A 17,360-nucleotide genomic window follows, 5' to 3' on the forward strand; every position below is an offset into this window, starting at 1 on the left:
CGGGCGGCCCCCGGTGGCCGCCAGCTCCCAGCCGAGGAGCCGGCTGCCCGGCAAGGAACGGAACAGGGCAGGGCTGCCGGGCGCCTGGGGTCCTCGGCCTCATCTCCCGTGGATTCAAGCCTGCGGGTGTGGCCGGGCCGCCGGGACACGTGTAGGTCCTGGTGCGTGGGCCTGGCGAAGGGGGAGAGAGCACCTCCCTGTCCGGAGTCCACGGTGACCCCGGCGGGGCGGCCGTCCCCTTCTGCCGGGGGCACGTCTGGAGCAGCCCCCAGTAATGCCTCACCACCTCCGTCTGCGCAGGCCGCGGGGCACAACGCAACGGCTTGTCTGGGGACCCACACACACACCAGACATCACGTCCTAAGCGGTAAGAGACATGCAGCTGGTGTGCGTATGGACACGTGCGTCAGACCAGAGCCCGGGGCGCTGCTGGTGGGGATGTACGAGGACGGGGCTGCTGAGAACAGCACGGCGGCTCAAGAGATCGAGCCCGGCAACCCCGCCTCCGGGTCCGTCCCCGAAAGGACCGAACACAGGTACTTTCACCCGTGTTCACTGCATCATGTGCAGTAGCCAGACCGTCACGGAACCCGAGTGTCCGTCTGTGGACACGGGGAAGCGAAGCGTGGTCTGTCCGTGCACAGGAGTATTACTCAGCCTTAAGGGCATCTTGGCTCCTGCCACAGCACGGACGGGCCTCGAGGACGTGTCGCCGAGCACAACAGCCCAGTCCCCGAAAGGACCCACACAGTGTGGCCACTCACACGAGGTCCCCAGAGGAGTCAGATTCACAGAGACAAAGTAGAAGGGGGTGCCCGGGGCTGGGGGCGGGGGGAGATTTACAGGACAGGTGGTGGTGAGGGCCCGCAACAACGCGAGCGTATTTCCTACCACTGAACTGCACACTTAATGCTTAAGATGGTTAAATTTTACATAGATCTTAACACAAGGAAAAAACTCTCCGTCGTAGAAACCAGAAAATACAGGGACGCCCTTCTGTTCTCCTCAAACCCTGAGCCAGCGGTGCAGTGACCGCATGACCGCAGGTGACGGCCGTGGTGGGGAGCGCAGGAAGCGCCTGGAATCGGTACAGCGTGGTCATCAGGCGGGCCCGCCCTCCCCACGGGCGCTGTGGGTGCCTCTGGTCCCAGGAGGGGCTTCAAGGTCACGGGCATGGACATAGCATCCTGGGTGGGTGGGGCCGAGGGATGAACGGACATCCTGAACTTACGGGGGCAGGGGGGAGAGTGGGGGACACGCGGGGACAGACACCTAGGACGGAGGGCAGGAGGCACGATGCCCTCTCGTGTCCCGTGTCCCCACAGCTGCTCTTGCCACTGCTGGGTGGCTGGCGAGGGACGGGATGGAAACCAGTGCCCCGTACCTCGATGGCCCACGTCCTGGCCACCGTGTGGAACAAGCTAAGTCGGCCGCAGGCCTGGCTGGCAGCGGCTGGCGACCTGGGGTCTGCCTCCACGGCCTGCCCTGCAGACTTGGGCAGGGCGGGGGGGGGCCCCTCCAGGAGCTGCCAGCAGGGATGCGTGCTCAGACACGGCATCTCTCTTGCTCCTTTCGCTTCCCCGTCTTTACGCTCAGAGGGAGTGTCAGCAGGCGGCAGGCCGGAGTCTTGCTGCCCGGTCGTGTGCTGGACAATCTGACCGCGTCTGGCCTTGACTGAGGCCTTCCCAGTGCTCACACACAGACCGCTGTCAGCGGGCTGGGCTTACAAACCCTCTTGCCCTTTTCCTGTGTTCCCTCCTCCGTCTTTCCCCACCTTATTTTGGATTAAAGGACTCGTGTTAACATCCATTTTATCTCCGTCAGTGGCTTGTTTTTCCAGTTTTCTTTAACGTTCCCTTTCCGCCGCGGATCCAGCCCACGATACCAAGTGGCACGTCGTGCCACGGCCCGGCTGCTCAAGGACCGACGTGCACATGGGCCGTGCACACCGACAACTTGCCGGTCCGCCTTCAGTGCTGCCAGAGCACCCCTGGCATGGGGACAGGCCCTGTGCGTCCGTCCTGTGCCACGTCCACAAACCTGCTGTGACTTCTGCTTTCGGCAGTCGAGGGCTTGGACATTCTAAACACAGAAACACCTTGGACTGCGAGAAGCTCATTCTGTGTCTAACACAAGACGAGCAAACATTTCTGATAAATTAAAAAAAAAAAAAACTTAATGTTTATTTACTTTTGAGACAGAGAGCACAAGCAGGGGAGGGGCAGAGAGAGAGAGAGGGAGACGCAGAACCCCAACCAGGCTCCAGGCTCCGAGCTGTCAGCACAGAGCCCGACGCGGGGCCCAAACTCACGAGCCGTGAGATCATGACCTGAGCCAAAGTCGGACACTCAACCACCTGAGCCACGCAGGCGTCCCTCTGATAAATTTTAACTTGACACACGAGCGGCGTCCTGCGATATGAGCCGTACGTGCCGCCCGATGTCACGTGATCACAACTAGCCGATAGTTCTCTCTCTCTCTCGCTCACTCGCTGTGGGACTGTGGGTGATCATCTCCCATGCTCAGACGCTCGGTCTCAGGCCGCGGTGTTTGGAAGAAATCAGTGATTTTTCAGGACGTTGGAAGGTGCCCACAACTGGCACTTGTGTATTTTTGTGACTTCAAAGCGCCTCTGGACCGCCCTTTGCTTTTCCATCCAAGAGGGAGCTCGGGAATGCTTTGCTTCATTCTAGGTCATCGGACAGGTTCCTTGTTGAAGTTGCGCGAAAGGAAAGATTCCATGGAGCCAACAGAGAGCAGTGATTCCGTCAGTGATAAAAGTCATCCTACACAGCAACCCTCCTCTCTTGTGCCCCTCACACCAGCCAGGAGGGTTTTCAAAGGGCAGGTTAATTTAGCTTTGTAATCTGCGTTTTCTTATGTCGTATTACAGCACCGTAACCATTTTTATATGAATATATTTGGGTTGTACGACGAGTCATCTGAGTTTCCGGTATTTCTTTTGGGGAAATTCGCTTTGCGATGCAAGTGCTTTGGATAACAAGCATGTTTCCAGAACGAATTATGCTCGCCAACCAAGGCTTTATGGTCTTCCTAGTGGTAGCACACACACTTGTCACCACTCTGGAGCGCCGTCAATGGCACCACGTGGGCCCACGGCGTCGTGCACCCACCACCCCCCACCCATCTTCACAACTGAAACTCCGTCCCCATGAAACACGGACACCCCTTCCCCCCGACGGCCCCTGGGGCCCCCATCCCGCTGTGTGTACGGACGGCACGAGAGGGGTCGTAAGCGTTCTGCCCTCTCAGGGCCGGCTGACGTCACTGAGCACCGTGTCCTCACGGTCCGTCCACGCCGCGGCAGGGGCAGGACACCCCCCCGCCCCTTCCAAGGACCCCGTCACGCGGACGGGCTGCAGTGTCCATCCGCCCAACGGTCGGGGAGCACGCGGGTGGCCTCCCTCTGGATCCCGTGGGCCGTGCCGTGGGGAGCAGGGGGACGTGCCGGCGCCTGCAGGTTCCTTCCTTCACTTCCTTTGCCGTCACCCAGCAGTGGGGCTGCTCACCACACGGCGGCCTTTCCGAGGGGCCGCGGGCCGTTTCCGCAACGGCCACGCCACCTTACGCTCCCGTACGGTGCACGGGGACCCATTGTCTCCACATCCTCGCCAACACTTGCTTTTTGTCTTGATAACGGCCGTCCCGACAGGCGTGAGGTGGTTTTGATCTGCATTCCCCAAATGACCAGCGCGATGTCCTGCTTACTGGGGTCACGGCCTGCAGCCCCAGCAGGAAGCTGGACGCGAGGAGGTCCCAGGTCGAGCGAGGATGGCCGTGTCTGCTGCTCAGGGCGCAGCCTGCCGGTTAGCCAGAGCCCCAGGCCCCTGGGCCGGAAGGCCTTGGAAGAGTATGGGTTCAGGAAGGCCCCGGGCGCCCGCAACCCCCCTCCAGGCGGCCTCCCTGTCTCCGCTTCAGTGGCTTCTATGATGCCCCGACACGGCGAACCACACCCCGGGCCCGGCTCCAGCCCGCCACCCCGCCGTCCCCTGCCCACCCTCCCCACCCCCGTCCACCCCCTCGACTCCGTCTAGGATGCGGAGTCTGACGGCAGGGGAGCCTCGCGTGTGGGGACCAGGGTGGAGGCTCCAGGTGACGGAGACCCACGGCCTGCCGGTCCAGCCGCCCCGCTGCTCCTATCGGCCGCCCCCGACGTGAGGACTGCCCGGCCGTCACTCCCAGACAGCAGTGACTGTCAGGTCACCGGGAGCCCCGACCACGCGGGCACCCAGATGGGGACACGTGAGGGACAGTCTGGGACACCAACGCCGAGCCACTCTGGCACCGTGGCCACGAACTGTAGAGTCTGTCCTCTCTCACCACTGCTGGCTGCAAGGGCTGGAAACAGCAGACTCTGGACGCCCGTTTCCCACGTACAAGATGGGGGAGCAGGCACAGAGGTCTCCAGAAGGCCACACCCCAGAACTGTTCAGCGAGTCCTCTGGTCCAAATACAAAGGGGTTTATTCGCTTCCGCTCTCAGTACAAAATATAAAATAGACACCCCCGCCCCCCAGGGTCCCTCGGCGTCGCCACCGGCGCGGCCGTCCAGGAAGGCTGTCGTCCGCTCCCGGCCCTCAGGCCTCGAACGTGGCACAGCTGCCACAGAGCACCGTCTCCTGAACGTCACCACAGCTGCAGCATCACGGGGAAGAGAGGAGAACCGTTTTGAGGGGCCGAGCTGAGTCCCCAGGCTGACCCCCCCCCCCAGTCCCTCGACCTCATCTGGACACAGGGCCGTGAGCCGCCTACAGAAGTACTTAACACGAGGTACCTCACCCCGCACGGCCGGCATCCCCAGAGGAAGACCACGTGAGGCCACAGGGGAACCCCGAAGTGCGCCCACAGCCACCGGGGGGGGGGGTCCAGAGGGGGCCTGGAACCGGCCTTCCTGAGCCTCAGGAAGAGGCAGTCCCGCCGACGCCCGACCTCGGACCTCCGGCCAACGGGGCGTGAGAACTGCTGACGGGCCCATCTGCGGCCCCCGCCCCACCCCAGAGATCTCCCAGTCTCCAGGCAGGGTTTACTGGACCACAGTGGCTCAACGAATCGCAGGGGAAAGTCATCAGGAGAGACGCCAAAAGGACAAGGAATTGGCAGCACGTTACAGAACGCCCAAGGAAACCCGTTTTCGACGGAGATGCAAGAAGTCGGAGCTGCCCAGCCGCTGGCAGGGAGGACGGTGAGCCCGTGGCCCACGGGAGAGCCAGGAGCCGTGGGCCCCAAGGTGGCCATGTGTGGCCCACCGGGCTGCATTTTAGTGAGAGCAGAGCCTTGGCACAGAACCCACCTTGGGGGGAGGGGACACCTGTGGGGGGGGGGGGGCCTCCTGGGGGGGAGGGGGGCACCTGGGGGGGGGGGGGGGCACCTGAAGGGGAGGGGCTACGAGGCCACGGCCTGGCTTCTAAACCTGGGGATGCCGCTTTGGCCTTGTGACCCGGAGCAAGTCACTTGTACAATGGGGCAGGAACCCACCCCGTTCGGGCTCAGAGATGGGCGTGTGGCCGCCCCCACCACAGGTGACTTCTGTAGGTAAGGGGCGGGGTGGGGGTGGGGGGAAGAGCAGGAAGTAAAGGCCAGGATGATGCTGTTGGGCAGGAAGAAGGTTCCTGCACACGGGGCTGCAGGGAGGAGGGCTCCCGGCAACTCTCTCTCTCCCTCGCCTGCCCTTCTGTGCTCAGCGCCCCCCGCAGGTGAGGAGGTAAGGGGGGGGGGGACACCGGAAGGGCCTGGCCCCCCTCGGTCTGCCCGTGAATACGAAGAGAAGAAACCGGCAAAAACAAAGCAAAGACATACCACGTGCACAATGTGCCCAAACTGGACGGCACAGAGCTCCCAGTCCCCCACCCTCACTCCGGGCCGCACCCCTGCCCCCGCTCTCCGGGGCTCGCCAGGGCTCGCCGGCGGGCCCACCAGAGCTGGGTGTCTGCTTCCCGTGGTTGGTTCTAAAGACTGTCGGGACTAAGCTGGTTGGAGGAAGATACGACCGGCTCCGAGTCTGTGCGGGGGCCTCGTCTTTCTTACAGGGCCCCGTTCACCCCCGCCCGGCCAGCCAACAGTGGCGCGGGGGTGGGACTGGGACCCAGCGCTGCCCAAGCCCGCACGGGATCCAGCGAGCGGAGGCAGACGCACGCTCAAGTAGCGCACGGAGCAAACGCTCCGCTGGGGCTCCGGCAGCCCGCAACCAGCCACGCGCAGACCCGCGAACGGACCTGCGCCCGCCCCCACCCGCCTCCACCGACGGCGAGCACCCTGCCGGGAAAAACCACGCCGACAGTCCCGACACCAGACCTCGAAAGATCAAATCACGAAGTGACTGAGACAGCAGACCCAGAGCAAAGGGCGGGACTGGCGGCCGACGTGACCTGGGTTTCCTCGAGAAAAGATCAGTCTTCAGAAAAAGGTGAAAGTGGTGAGGCATCCGTGGGCACCGCGGCATCCCGAGAAGCAAGGCCACGTGGGGCCCCTCCCGCTGCCCGCCCCCCCAGCTGGACCGGGACGCTCCGGCACCTGGCACCTGCTCGGCGCCCCCGCGGTCGGTCACTTACTCCACAAGGGTGCACAGCGCGCAGGCCACAGCCCCGCAGCTGCAGCAGATTCGCACGCACCGCCCACACAGGGCGCGCTCACACTGGCCACACGCCGCCTTCCCGTCCACGGCTCGCACGCACGAGGAGCAGGCCCTGGTCGCTGCCCCGGACGGGTCTGTGAGGAAGAGACGCCGCCGTCAGCCCTGCAGCGGCTGTGGGGCCCCGCCTCCCCGACCCGTGGACAGAGGGCTGACCTGACTCCCTGCACCTGACCTGCCCCCTACCAGGGGTCCTCCTGACCACCTACAAGAAAGCATGGCCCATGGACCCTCGCTCACTCGGAAGACCCCAGGAGCCCAGGGGCACGTGAGAGGCCGGCTTCCGCGACCCCGTCCCCGTCCGTTCTGCCATCTCCAAGTCAGAGCGGGAAGGAGCAGTTCTCCCCCTCGTGGCTCGTATCAGAACTCTCGTGGCCTTTGTCTCGTGATACTAGCCCCGGTGTCCCAAAGCGTGGCCCGTGCACCACCGCTTAGCAAAGGCTGTGCTCTGGGCCTGGGGGCGGGGGCGGGGGCGGGACAAGGACTGTGGTATCTGCCCCGCAATGAGGGTGGTGGTCTGAGCTGCTCCCGCCCAGACGGAAAGCAGGCAGGACGCCAAGAGGGTTTCTACTCCTCTCCTGACCCCCCAGCCAGAGGCTGCTTCAAAACCCAGGGCTTGGATGTCAGGGGTTGGGGGAGGGCAGAGCCTCCTGACGTCAGGAGCCTTCTGGGCTCCCCAGCTCCCGCCTGCCCAGGAACGGAAGAGCTCCCTGGCAGACGGCATCAGGAATGAAGGACAACACACCTCCACACCCATCCTCCGCGCGGGGCCGGAAGTGCCAGCTGCTGGCCTCACTCACCAGCTTCGGAGGCCTGGGCTCGGCTCCTGGTCAGTCGGCCATCCGGTCCGATCAGCATCTGCCCACGGGGGGTCCCAAGGGCCTCTGTGGGGCCAGGCTTCGGGGACTCTGGCAGGTCAACGATGGCACAGCCTTCCTCCCACAAGTGGTCCATATAGGCCTGGGCCCCTCGAAAAAGGAGCTGCTTGGTTTTCTCTGGGGAAGACAAATCAGTCCCAGCGTCCACACCCCTGTGGCGTGGAAACCCTGGCCCGGCCACCCTGTCCTCCGAGCCGGCTGTGGCCAGGCCTCCTCTGTGTCCTGTCATCCGGTCGCCCCCGGCCCATGCTGCTCGCTGCTGGCCCTTCCTTACCCGAGCTCCGGGGCCACCTCCTCCAGGAAGGTCCTGGACCATGCAGCCCTACCCAGGCTCCCTCTCCTGATCTTCCACATGGCTCTCTTGACGTGTGGCCTCGCATCACCGCGGTTTCTCCCCTCCAGACCCCGCAAGCACCCCGCGAGCCGGCGGTATATGGCACAGAGGAAGCCCTGCCCCTCAGGTCACTAATTCACAGCCCTGGCCAGTGTGCCCCCTCCACCTACCGTGGAGCCGCCGGCAGCTCTGACACAGGCGCCCCAGGACTTCCCAGACCTCCGTGGGCCCTGGAAACCCCGCCCCTGGAGCCAAAGTAGGTGGTCAGCTCCGCAGCAGTGGCTTTGCCTCAGGCCGCACATCGGTCATCCAGGGGCTTGCACAAGAGCGGACGCCCACCTCCAGCCCCCAAAACGCCTTATCTGAGGTTTTCTGCCTTGTCCCAACAGAGCCAGGGTGGAGATGCTGGAAGCTGTTGGCTCTACGTGGTACTGATGGGAGGACAATTGCCGGGTAACTCAGATGACCCCTGCCACACCCAGCTCCTCCTCCTACAGCCCCTGCCTCGCCTTATCCTGGGGAAAGGGGGAGTGTCAGGAGGTGACCGGTTTTCCAAGGCTTGTGGTTCATTCAAGGTAGAGGTCAGGGCGACAGTCTCGGCTGGAATTTGCTGCACATGAATTCAAACTGGGCGCCTGGTCCTTAATTATGGAAGGCCCCGGGGGGTCGAGGGAGAGAGTAAGCCAGACTGACTTGGCCTCAGAAAGCAGTTTCGTTCGCCACCCGAGTGTGCACAAAGGAAAGGGCAGAACGACTGCTGACAGCAGGGTGGTGGCTGGGGTGGTGGTAGGAGGACAGGAACCACGTCTCCCAGGTGGGCTCTCCCCCAAATCCCTCAGGCACAGCGGCTCCGCTTGGTTGCAAACCCTCACTGCTCTAAGGGTATAATCTCTGGGCCCCCACCACTAGGTGAGGTGAGCTCCACTCTGGAGCGGCCTCAGGGTATTAACCGCCCCAAACTGAAGAGCCATCGTGTCAATGCACCAAGAACCATGCACGAGGAAGCCAGATAAGAAGGCCTACAGCTCGCCGCCCTCACACCTCACCGGGACCTGGATTCCAGCACGCTCCTGCTTCCTGGCCTTTGCACGTGTGTCCCTCTGCCTGGAATTCCTTTCCCCTTCCTCTCCGCCTACCTAGCTCCCACCCACCCCGCACGAGCCCTCGGACACCCCTGCAGCTGGTCCTGCAGCGACCGGTGCCCGCCCAAATCACCCCCGGAGAGTCCTCCCCACACTGGGCCGGGAAGCTCCGCGGGGTCTCCCGCGCGGCCGAGGGCAGGGGCGGCGCGCTCCACAGACAGCTCTCGGGTTAGGATGCGCACTCACGCCTGCTTACCCCACCCGGGTCAGGGCACCTCCCCACCTCCCGCTGGGCCCGAGAGACGCGGGGGTTAACCCGGCCGGGGTTAGTTACTGGCCCAACCCGGGGTCTCCCGGGAGGACAGAGCCCCGAGGCAGCACCGCCCGCAGGCCGCCCGTTAGGGGAGGCAGGGAGGGAGGGGCAGGCACGCCTCCTGCGGCCTGGGGTCGGCGCAGGTGAGCGTGCGACCCTTCATGCCCCGCTCGGCGCTCCCAAAGCCCGGCTGGACTGCTGGTCCCGCAGTCTCGCAGCTCCCGGGGGGCGCGGCCTGCAGAGACCACCTCCCAGGCTCCCGCGTGCGGGAAGCCCACCCGGCACTCACCGAAGATCTCCCGCGAGTACCGCTCGGCGCATACGCCGCGGCTCAGCTCCCTCTGGCCAACGCGGACCTTCAGCTGCAGCGGGGCCGCGTCCGCGAAAGTACAGCCCCGCTTGGGCATGGCCGCGGGCCCGGGGCTGCGCAGCTCAGCCGCGCGCCTAGCGGCGACCCGTGTCGTCACAGCCGCGCGCCAACGCAGCGCGGCGCGGGATAGGATAGAGGCATGGGCGGGGCTGGGCTCGAAAGCGGGACGGCGCGGGATAGGCTCGGGGCGAGGGCGGGGGCGGGACCCAGCTGCGCGCGAAATGCCGGGGGTGAGGGCGGGGGCGGGGCTCGAGCCCGCCGCAGGATAGGTCGGGGGCGAGGTCGGGGGCGGGGCTCGAGCGTGGCGCGGGATAGGCCGGGGGAGAGGGCGGGGGCGGGGCTAGAGTGGACACAGCGCGTGATAGGTCGAGCGTAGGTTGTGGTCGGTACTGGGGCAGGGGCGGGTCTTGTGTGAGGCGCGCCGCAGGATAGGCGGAGGGTGCTCTGGGGTCCGGCCTCGGCGTGGCCGCGCGGAAGGGGTGGCGTGTCTCGGGTGTCTTCTGGGTGGTCGTCCCAACACAACTGTTGAGAGTGGTTATATTTCCTTGTTGAAGTCATCAAAGTTGGAGGATGATTCACGTCGTCCTAACTTTTAAGTGGGAGCAATGCCTAGTCCTCACGGAAGTGGCCAATGGCGTACTGGACGCCTGGGCCCTGGACGCAAGGAAATCGCCGCCCGCCGCGTTCCCGGAGCAGCTGACGCCACTTCCGGCCGTTGGCACGCGAGCGCGGAAGAGGGGTAGTGTGAGCCGCTGGGACTGTGGTGCTTGAAAGGCGGGAACTCCGGGGCGCTGGCTTTAATCTTGCGAGTGTTGGACCGTTTTCTAGAGTCTTTGTGTTCGGGTTTAAAGCTGCTTCGGGACCTCTGAAGACACAGGAGCTGTCTAGCGTGGCTAAAGGCGTGTCGCGGAGGCCCAGGAGGCCGCGTGTGCACCTGCCGGCGGCACCCCCTGACGGGGTGACGCGCTGCCACCGGCAAGGCTGCGGGTCCGCGAGGCGGGGTGGCCTCCGCCCTGGGTGGGCTACCGCGTCCTGGCTCCCGTCGCGGGGCCGGCACTGCCACCGCTGCCTCCAGCACCTGGAGGTCCAGCAGCCCCCACTCCTGAGTCCGTGAGGACCTGTGGTCACTGCGGGAGGACCTGTGGTCACTGCGGGGGCGAGACGCGCGCACCCCTGTTCGCTACTTCCGCGACCTGGCTGCAGCCTGTGCGACCTCACAGACGAGTGGATGAAGAAGATGAGAAGGACACCTGCAGTACCGCGCATGGCCCGGAGGGTATTGCGCACAGGGAAAGACACATACCCTATGATCTCACTAATACGAGGAGCCTAAAGTCCTCAAACTACCAGAAACAGAGCGATGGTGGTTGCCATGCTTGGGGGTGGGGGGCGGAAGCTGTGGGTCAGAGGTGGGTCTGCCCTGCAGCGTGGTGACGAGCCAACGGTACTGTGATGTCCATCTTCAGTGTTCTCACCGGAGCAACCGCAACGGCCACGTGGGGTGAAGAATGTGTCATATGTCAGTTATATCTCAATGCTGGGGAAAAATTACTTCCCTGAAGACCTCGTCTCCAACACAGTCACCTTTCGAGGGACCGGGAACCGGACATAGGAATTTTGGGGCGATGCAGCCCAGCTTATAACACATGCCACGCTCTGCACTAGGCTCTTGGAGTGCCGTTGAGTACAACCAGCCGGGTCCCTCCCCGGTGGGGCAGATGTCACGACAGGGGAAGCATGGGGGGCCGTGGAGGCAAAGGTAAGCACACCTGCCCTGCCCAGGTCAGAATGCCCCAGGAAACCCAGCTGGCCAGGAGCAGGGCTCATGTGAAGCCTTTGCTGAATGGCATAAGCTTAAAGTTGGATGTTGGAGAACGAGAAGCCGGAAGCACTGTGAGCATGTCCCGAAGGAAAGGGACGGAGCAGCAAGAAACCGAGAGCCGTTTCATCCCCAGCACGGAAGGCCGCCGGGACTGCTCGTTCTCTCCAGAGGACATCATACGGGCGCCAGGCCTGGGATAAGAACATTTTCTCTGGCGCCAGATGTACTCAGGACCCAGTGTGGAACACACTGCAGGTGCCGGACCTGTCAAGATGCCAAGTACTATGCTGGACGTGCCTGCTGTTACCAGACAATTGGCAAAAATAAAAGAGGCTTGAGCCAGAGGACCGATGCTTCGGCTCCTGGAGAGTCTTAGCTCCCTGCTTTCCAATTCTTTCACCACCCCACCTTTAGGACCTGTCTACAGTTGACATTCTGGAAATGGATGTTCCAGAATTGCGTTGAGGAAGGAACACGCTTTCTGTTTTCCCATGAGGAGGGCAGCATACCTGCCAGAGAGGACAGGCGGGCAGGAATTGTACTCATTCAAGTGTCTAATCAGGGCTGCCTCAGGGGCTCAAGATTGTGAGTTGTCATCTCAGCTGTCCGAAGCTGGGTAGTGTGGTTGTATTACTCTTAGTAACTTAGGTTGGAGGCTAATTTATTTACTTAGGGGGAAGTTGCATGGAACACCCAGATGATAGATGCCCAGTTCCACCCGTCACAACAAACCCGAGTGCCCGGGGGACCTGGAGAGACCACGGCCCCGCTTTCTGTCCCCGTGGGTAGTGTTGCAGTCCTAGAACCTGACACGTGCAGACTCGTTCTGCAGATGCCGGTGCGTGGGTGCGTTTGTGTCGGGCTCCTCAGCACGCTGCCTTTGAGACCGTCTTTGTTACTGTTGTATCCCGTGTGTGGACGGGCCAGTCTGTTTACCCGTCCACGGCCACCTGGGCTGATGCCAGGTCTGGGCTGTGACAAAGGTGGCTTCTCTGGATATCCTTCTGTAAGGCTTTTTCTGAACATTCTTCATTTATTGTGGTCAGCAGGCATGGAATGGCTGGGTGGCAGGTCAGAGAGTCGGCAGCTTTTCAAAGTGCTTGGAAGAGCACATCAGTCACGATCAGTTACCGATTTGTCTTTTACTCCCGTATCGAGCTGAGGCCACTGTGAGCCCCCTCCTCCACTCTGGGGCTGTGTCATTGGTGCACAGTAGAGCACCTTATAATTACTCAGGCCCTCAAGACACCTGATGCTGGAAAAAGGGGGCTGTGAGTACCAACCCATCCCTCAGAGCCTCCTGCCCCTGGGCCGTGAGAGTGAGGAGGTCAGTGCCAGGAAAGGACCACTGCCCCTGGAAGTTGGTCTTTTCAGCCTGTAAAACTCCACAGACACCCGAGGACGTTGCCTGAGGCTGCCTCTTTGAGATTTTGGCCAGAGATGGAAGAAAACCAACGACGGTTTGTGTCCAAGCGAAGGATCTAGCAGCCACTACAAGACGGAGATTTGAAAACATTTTTGCAGCTATTATAAATTGCTGGTTAACCTTCCGAAGCCAGGCTTGGAGCTTTTCGTGTAGAATGAAATGATTTCTCTTCTGAAAAATGTCTACTCCGCTTGACTGACAAGGGCATGCATTTCTCTGTTGCGGCAAAATGCTGCCGGACGGTCACCTCACGTGGAGAAGCGTGCTCCCAGGGGGCAGGGAGGAGTGCGGGGTCCAGCGTGGCTGAGAGGGTGGCGCCACTTCCCCGAAGAACCCACCCCTGCCTCCGGGCTCTTCTTTGGTCCTTCTTGCTGCATCATGGAAGGAGATGATTCTCAGGAAACTCAAAGAGCAGTTTCTGCTGTGTTCCTCACCTCTGCCTTCAAGAGGCTGTGCTGCTTGGGGACTGGAGGCCCAGGGAAGCTGGTCGGAACCCGTTTTCCTGGCTTTCTTTCAGATCACTGGACACTGCTCTGGACACCGTGTGGAGCGGTCTGCGAGCGTGCCTGAAACCGCAGGAGTCTCAGAACGGGCGCACTGAAGATGCCGCCACACGGTTAGCATCTCTGAGGGGCGAGCCAGCCACACTGCAGCCCGCGGCCCCTTCCTGGACCAGTGTGGTCCCTGGGAAGCAAGCACCATGGGCACTTGGCCCATTTCGGTGAGCCCAGCTGACACTGCCAGTATGGCAGAGCCAGGATTTGACCCTGACCGATGATGGGTCTCCCCACTGAATTCCTTCTCTCCAAAGTGATATTGAAAGGGCGGTTATTTTCCTGAATTTACCCCCAATTCTGGAGAGTTGTTTGAGGACGCTACTCAGCCTCCGACGGAGACCACAGTGAGCTGGTTCCCGCTCTGGCCAGTGAGGAAGTGACTTACTCGGGGCGCCTGGGCAACGCAGTCAGTTAAGCGTCTGACTCGTGATTTCGGCTCAGGTCACGATCTCACGGTCTGTGGAATCGAGCCCCATGTCGGGCTCTGTGCTGACAGTGCGGAACCTGCCTGGGATTCTCTCTCTTTCTCTCCCCCTCCCCTGGTCACTCGCGCTGTCTCAAAACAAATCAACTTAAAAAGCGACTTATTCCACTGACGTTTCGAGGGATGGGGGCAGGTGGTTGCAAGTGACGTGAAGAGGGGCCTGCTGGTGGCCTCCCTCTGCCCGGGCAGGGAGGGCTCCCAGACCAAGGGGATGCTCCTTTAACTGCCCCCGTTAGCGAAACATCGAATGGCTGCAGGCTCTCCTACACGGGCTCCCTCCAGTTTGCCGTCTAAGCAAGCAAACGGCTTGGCTTCATGACACCAGAGACCTGCGGCACCACCCCCCCCCCCAGACTGTCGTCACAGCAAAGCATTAGCAGCACCTTTTAGAGTTTAAAAGTCAAAACGAAGAGACAGAACAAGACATGTACCGACCACTACCATTCAGTGGCTACTAGATTTGTTTATTGCTGAGCTCCAACCGGCCATACAGCCATGTGACAATTAACGTGCCATAAAAGTTCTCTGTTTTGAGTACTTGGGCTCATTTTAAATAGCAGGATTTAAAAAAAAAAACAAACAACAACTGTCCACAGCCCTGGCTGTCAGATGTTTGAGTCACTGTAGACATCAGTGGTTGAGCTGAAGGCTTGGAGAGAAATATAAAAGTACAGAAAATGGTTTCCCTAACTCTTAGTTTACGGCGCTGATTTTGTGGCTGATGATGCCGGATGGGACGCTGCGGCCTGCCGGGGTCAGCTCTGCTTGTCTAAAACAGCTGGATCATGGAATCTCTTGATTTGCCGACACCAACCCATTTCACTGAAAGGGAAAAGGGTCGCTCAGCCCCAGGGTTTCGGGGCAGGGAGAGGGCGGGGTGGTGGCCGGGGCTCGGGCACCCACCTGCCACTCCGACGTGATTCTCCACGAACCGGATGTAGTTCTGGGCCTGCGGGGGGAGGTCCTCCCACTTCCTGGCGCCCGTGGTGTCCGCCTTCCACCCAGGCAGTGTTTCATATTCGACCTCGACCTTCTGCAGTATCTCCTGGTTAGCTGGGGAAACAAAGGGTAGGGGCTGACCCATGTCCCGAAGATGCTGGTGTCTCAGGCTGCCCATTCAGGGGCCTGCTTGCCGTGGGGCTGAGCAGCGAGGAAGGCAGGCAGCCCTGTTTGTTCTCAGAGTTGCAGGGTGGTTTTAGGACACTGGCTGTAACCCTTCCAGACCAGGGGGGACACATCCACCCAGACGTGGGTCTGCTAAGTGCTCTGATAGAACGTACACTGGTGACTCAGCTAAGGAACTTCACGGACCCCACTCGGAAATTCTAAGGGTCCTGAAGCATGAAGGGTTCCTGAAAAACTCTTGGGTCCCGTTCCTGGGGCGAGGGCCCCGCTCTAGCTGTGTGGTTCCTGGCACGTGGCTCACAGTAGATGCCGACCACCCCTTATTGACGGAAGGCGCTGGAACACGCCGTCTACTGCAAGGGTCCTCCTTCACATGCTCCCCTGGGCCCTGGATCCCTGGACTCACACCACACTCCTGCTGTGCCCTCTCAAAGGTCGGAGACCAGTAGGGCCAGGGCACACAGGCCGAGAGGACACCCGCAGCCCCCGCAGCCAAGCGGCACTGGTGGGTGGCGGGTCTGCGCGCGCGCACAGGCGAGGGAGGGCCACTCCCCCCCACCCCCAGCTGAAGGCGGGAAGTCGCTGGCAGGGGCGCGGCCAGGTGCGTAAGTGACAGATCCAAGAAAACATGAGCCTTTGTACTTTTTAAAAGATTTTTAAAAGAACGGATGCATGGAAGCAGAAACCCATCAGGTGTTAAATGGTCTGACTGAAAACCGTGTTTTCCTGGGTAGAATAGTCTGCTTCGTGTTTGCACAGAGTCGGCCACACGGGCTGCTCGGGAGCTTCCAGTGCTCCCGGGAGCTGGGCCTCGGCAGCCAGTGCCTCAGTGTCCCCGGGGGCTGGGGCCAGCGGGGTTGGCTCCCACCTGTCAACCCTCTTCTGGGGCCAGGCCTCCCCAGGGGTGAGAACCTGTGACTGGCAGCTGCCCGCCCAGGACTGGCCGGCTCCGGAGACAGGCGCTCGCTCTGCACGTTTGACGTGCAGACCCTCCCCTGCTCCAGCCTCTTCCCACCTCGGATCTTTCCGGTACCTGGGAAATAGGGGATCCTCTTCCCATTCAGCTTGTACGAGACACCGACTTTGACCTCGTCCAGGGCATCCAGGATGTCCAGCTTTGTTAAGGCCAGCCTGTCCAAAAGCCAACAGACCGAGGCACGCTGGAGAAGCTGTTCCGTTCGTCCGTGCCCCTTGCTTCTCTACAAAGATGAGGGGGTCCCAGGAAAACGCGGTGCAGACAGGCTAGGGAGTGGGGCTTGTGCCCGTCCTCGCTCTGCTCACCTCGAGGGCCCCCCCACCGGGACCCCGTCCTGGCGGCTCTTGCCTTATTTGCCCTCCGTCATGGCTCCGCCTAAGTGCTCCTCTGCGGGCAGCTGCCCCATGACCCCAGGGACTGGCGGCCTCCCCGGGTGCCAGCTCTTTCCGGCACGGGCCCTGGGCCCCGGGCCCCGGGCTCCATCCTGTTTCCTCCGTGTTTCCCTCCTCCCTCCCTCACGGACCGGGCCGAGAAGGCTCGCAGGTGGGTCTCCCCGTGCTTGTGAGTCCGTGGTGGCCTCTGTGCCCGGCGCGGACACCCCGTCTTCCACGCTTCTGTGTCTCAGCCCTCGGCGCGCAGAGCGCAGCCGCTTTGGCACTAGGTCCTACTTGGGGACGGTGGCCCCCTCCCACGGCCCGACCCAAACCTACAGACCTAACGGAGGCGCTGACTCGGGTCCAGCCAGGCCCAGGCCGGCCCCTACTGTGCCCGTGAGGACGGCCGCGTGCGCCCCTGTGCGCCGGCGTAACCTGCTGCGCACGTGCTCAGCCGGCTCTGACGTGCTCGGGGAGGGGGGCCTCCCAGGGGGACCTCCCTGTCACCCCCACTGCGGCCTCACCGTGGGGAAGGGGAGACCCTGTGGCAACAAACAGGCGGGAAGGGCTGCTCACGCGGTAAAGCCGTTGACCATGTGCGCGTATCGCAGAATCATCAGGTCCAACCAGCCACAGCGCCTCTTCCTGCCCGTGGTCACCCCCCACTCGTGGCCACGGCTCTGTAGCAGGTCCCCGATTTCCTGCGTGAGAACAGAGCGGGTCCATGGCGCCACTAAAGGGAGCCCGCACTTGGCTGCCTCTGTGCTCAACACCTCTCTCTGCTGCCGCCTCCTCCCCTCTTCTCCCCTCCTCTTCGTCCTTCTCCCTCCTCCTCTCCCTCTTCTCCCTCCTCCTTCCCTCCTCTCCCTCTTCTCTCCCTCTTTCTCTCTCTCTCCTCCCTCTCCCTCCTTCTCTTTCCCTCCTCCTTCCCCTCCTTCCTCTCCCTCCTCTCTCCCCTCCTCTCTCCCTTC

General features: G+C 62.2%; 2 protein-coding genes across 3 annotated transcripts in view; both read right to left on the reverse strand.

Moving 5' to 3' along the window:
* Positions 1 to 4,070: 4,070 nt before the first annotated feature.
* SIVA1 (SIVA1 apoptosis inducing factor) lies at positions 4,071 to 9,720 on the reverse strand. 2 transcript variants are annotated; one of them, XM_049612011.1, is made up of 4 exons: positions 9,545 to 9,683; positions 7,449 to 7,643; positions 6,569 to 6,725; positions 4,467 to 4,655 (listed from the first exon to the last, which is right to left on the reverse strand). In XM_049612011.1, the coding sequence occupies exons 1-4, from the start codon at positions 9,660 to 9,662 to the stop codon at positions 4,598 to 4,600; spliced, it is 528 nt and encodes a 175-aa protein (XP_049467968.1). In that variant the 5' UTR covers positions 9,663 to 9,683; the 3' UTR covers positions 4,467 to 4,597. The 2 variants fall into 2 exon arrangements, with proteins under 2 accessions (XP_049467967.1, XP_049467968.1); XM_049612010.1 differs by lacking the exon at positions 6,569 to 6,725 and having other exon boundaries at positions 4,071 to 4,655; positions 9,545 to 9,720.
* Positions 9,721 to 14,342: 4,622 nt separating this feature from the next.
* The window catches only part of ADSS1 (adenylosuccinate synthase 1), a 17,887-nt gene continuing 14,869 nt past the window's right edge, over positions 14,343 to 17,360 (reverse strand). The window contains exons 10-13 of the mRNA XM_049612012.1: positions 16,966 to 17,090; positions 16,073 to 16,170; positions 14,818 to 14,967; positions 14,343 to 14,736 (exon numbers count right to left, since the gene is read on the reverse strand). Coding sequence (XP_049467969.1) covers positions 14,684 to 14,736; positions 14,818 to 14,967; positions 16,073 to 16,170; positions 16,966 to 17,090 — 426 coding nt within the window. The 3' untranslated portion in view covers positions 14,343 to 14,683. The remainder of the gene's footprint in view (positions 14,737 to 14,817; positions 14,968 to 16,072; positions 16,171 to 16,965; positions 17,091 to 17,360) is intronic.

Source organism: Panthera uncia (assembly GCF_023721935.1).
Source record: "Panthera uncia isolate 11264 chromosome B3 unlocalized genomic scaffold, Puncia_PCG_1.0 HiC_scaffold_1, whole genome shotgun sequence".
NCBI classification, from domain to species: domain Eukaryota; kingdom Metazoa; phylum Chordata; class Mammalia; order Carnivora; family Felidae; genus Panthera; species Panthera uncia.

What these genes read in the sequence shown, in the direction of transcription:
- SIVA1 (XM_049612010.1), bottom strand. Translation starts at nt 9,662, where the DNA reads ATGCCCAAGCGGGGCTGTACTTTCGCGGACGCGGCCCCGCTGCAGCTG. An exon ending in GTACTCGCGGGAGATCTTCG is followed by an intron (nt 7,644 to 9,544) that starts GTGAGTGCCGGG and finishes TGTCTTCCCCAG; the next exon opens with AGAAAACCAAGCAGCTCCTT. An exon ending in AGCCCAGGCCTCCGAAGCTG is followed by an intron (nt 4,656 to 7,448) that starts GTGAGTGAGGCC and finishes GTGATGCTGCAG; the next exon opens with CTGTGGTGACGTTCAGGAGA.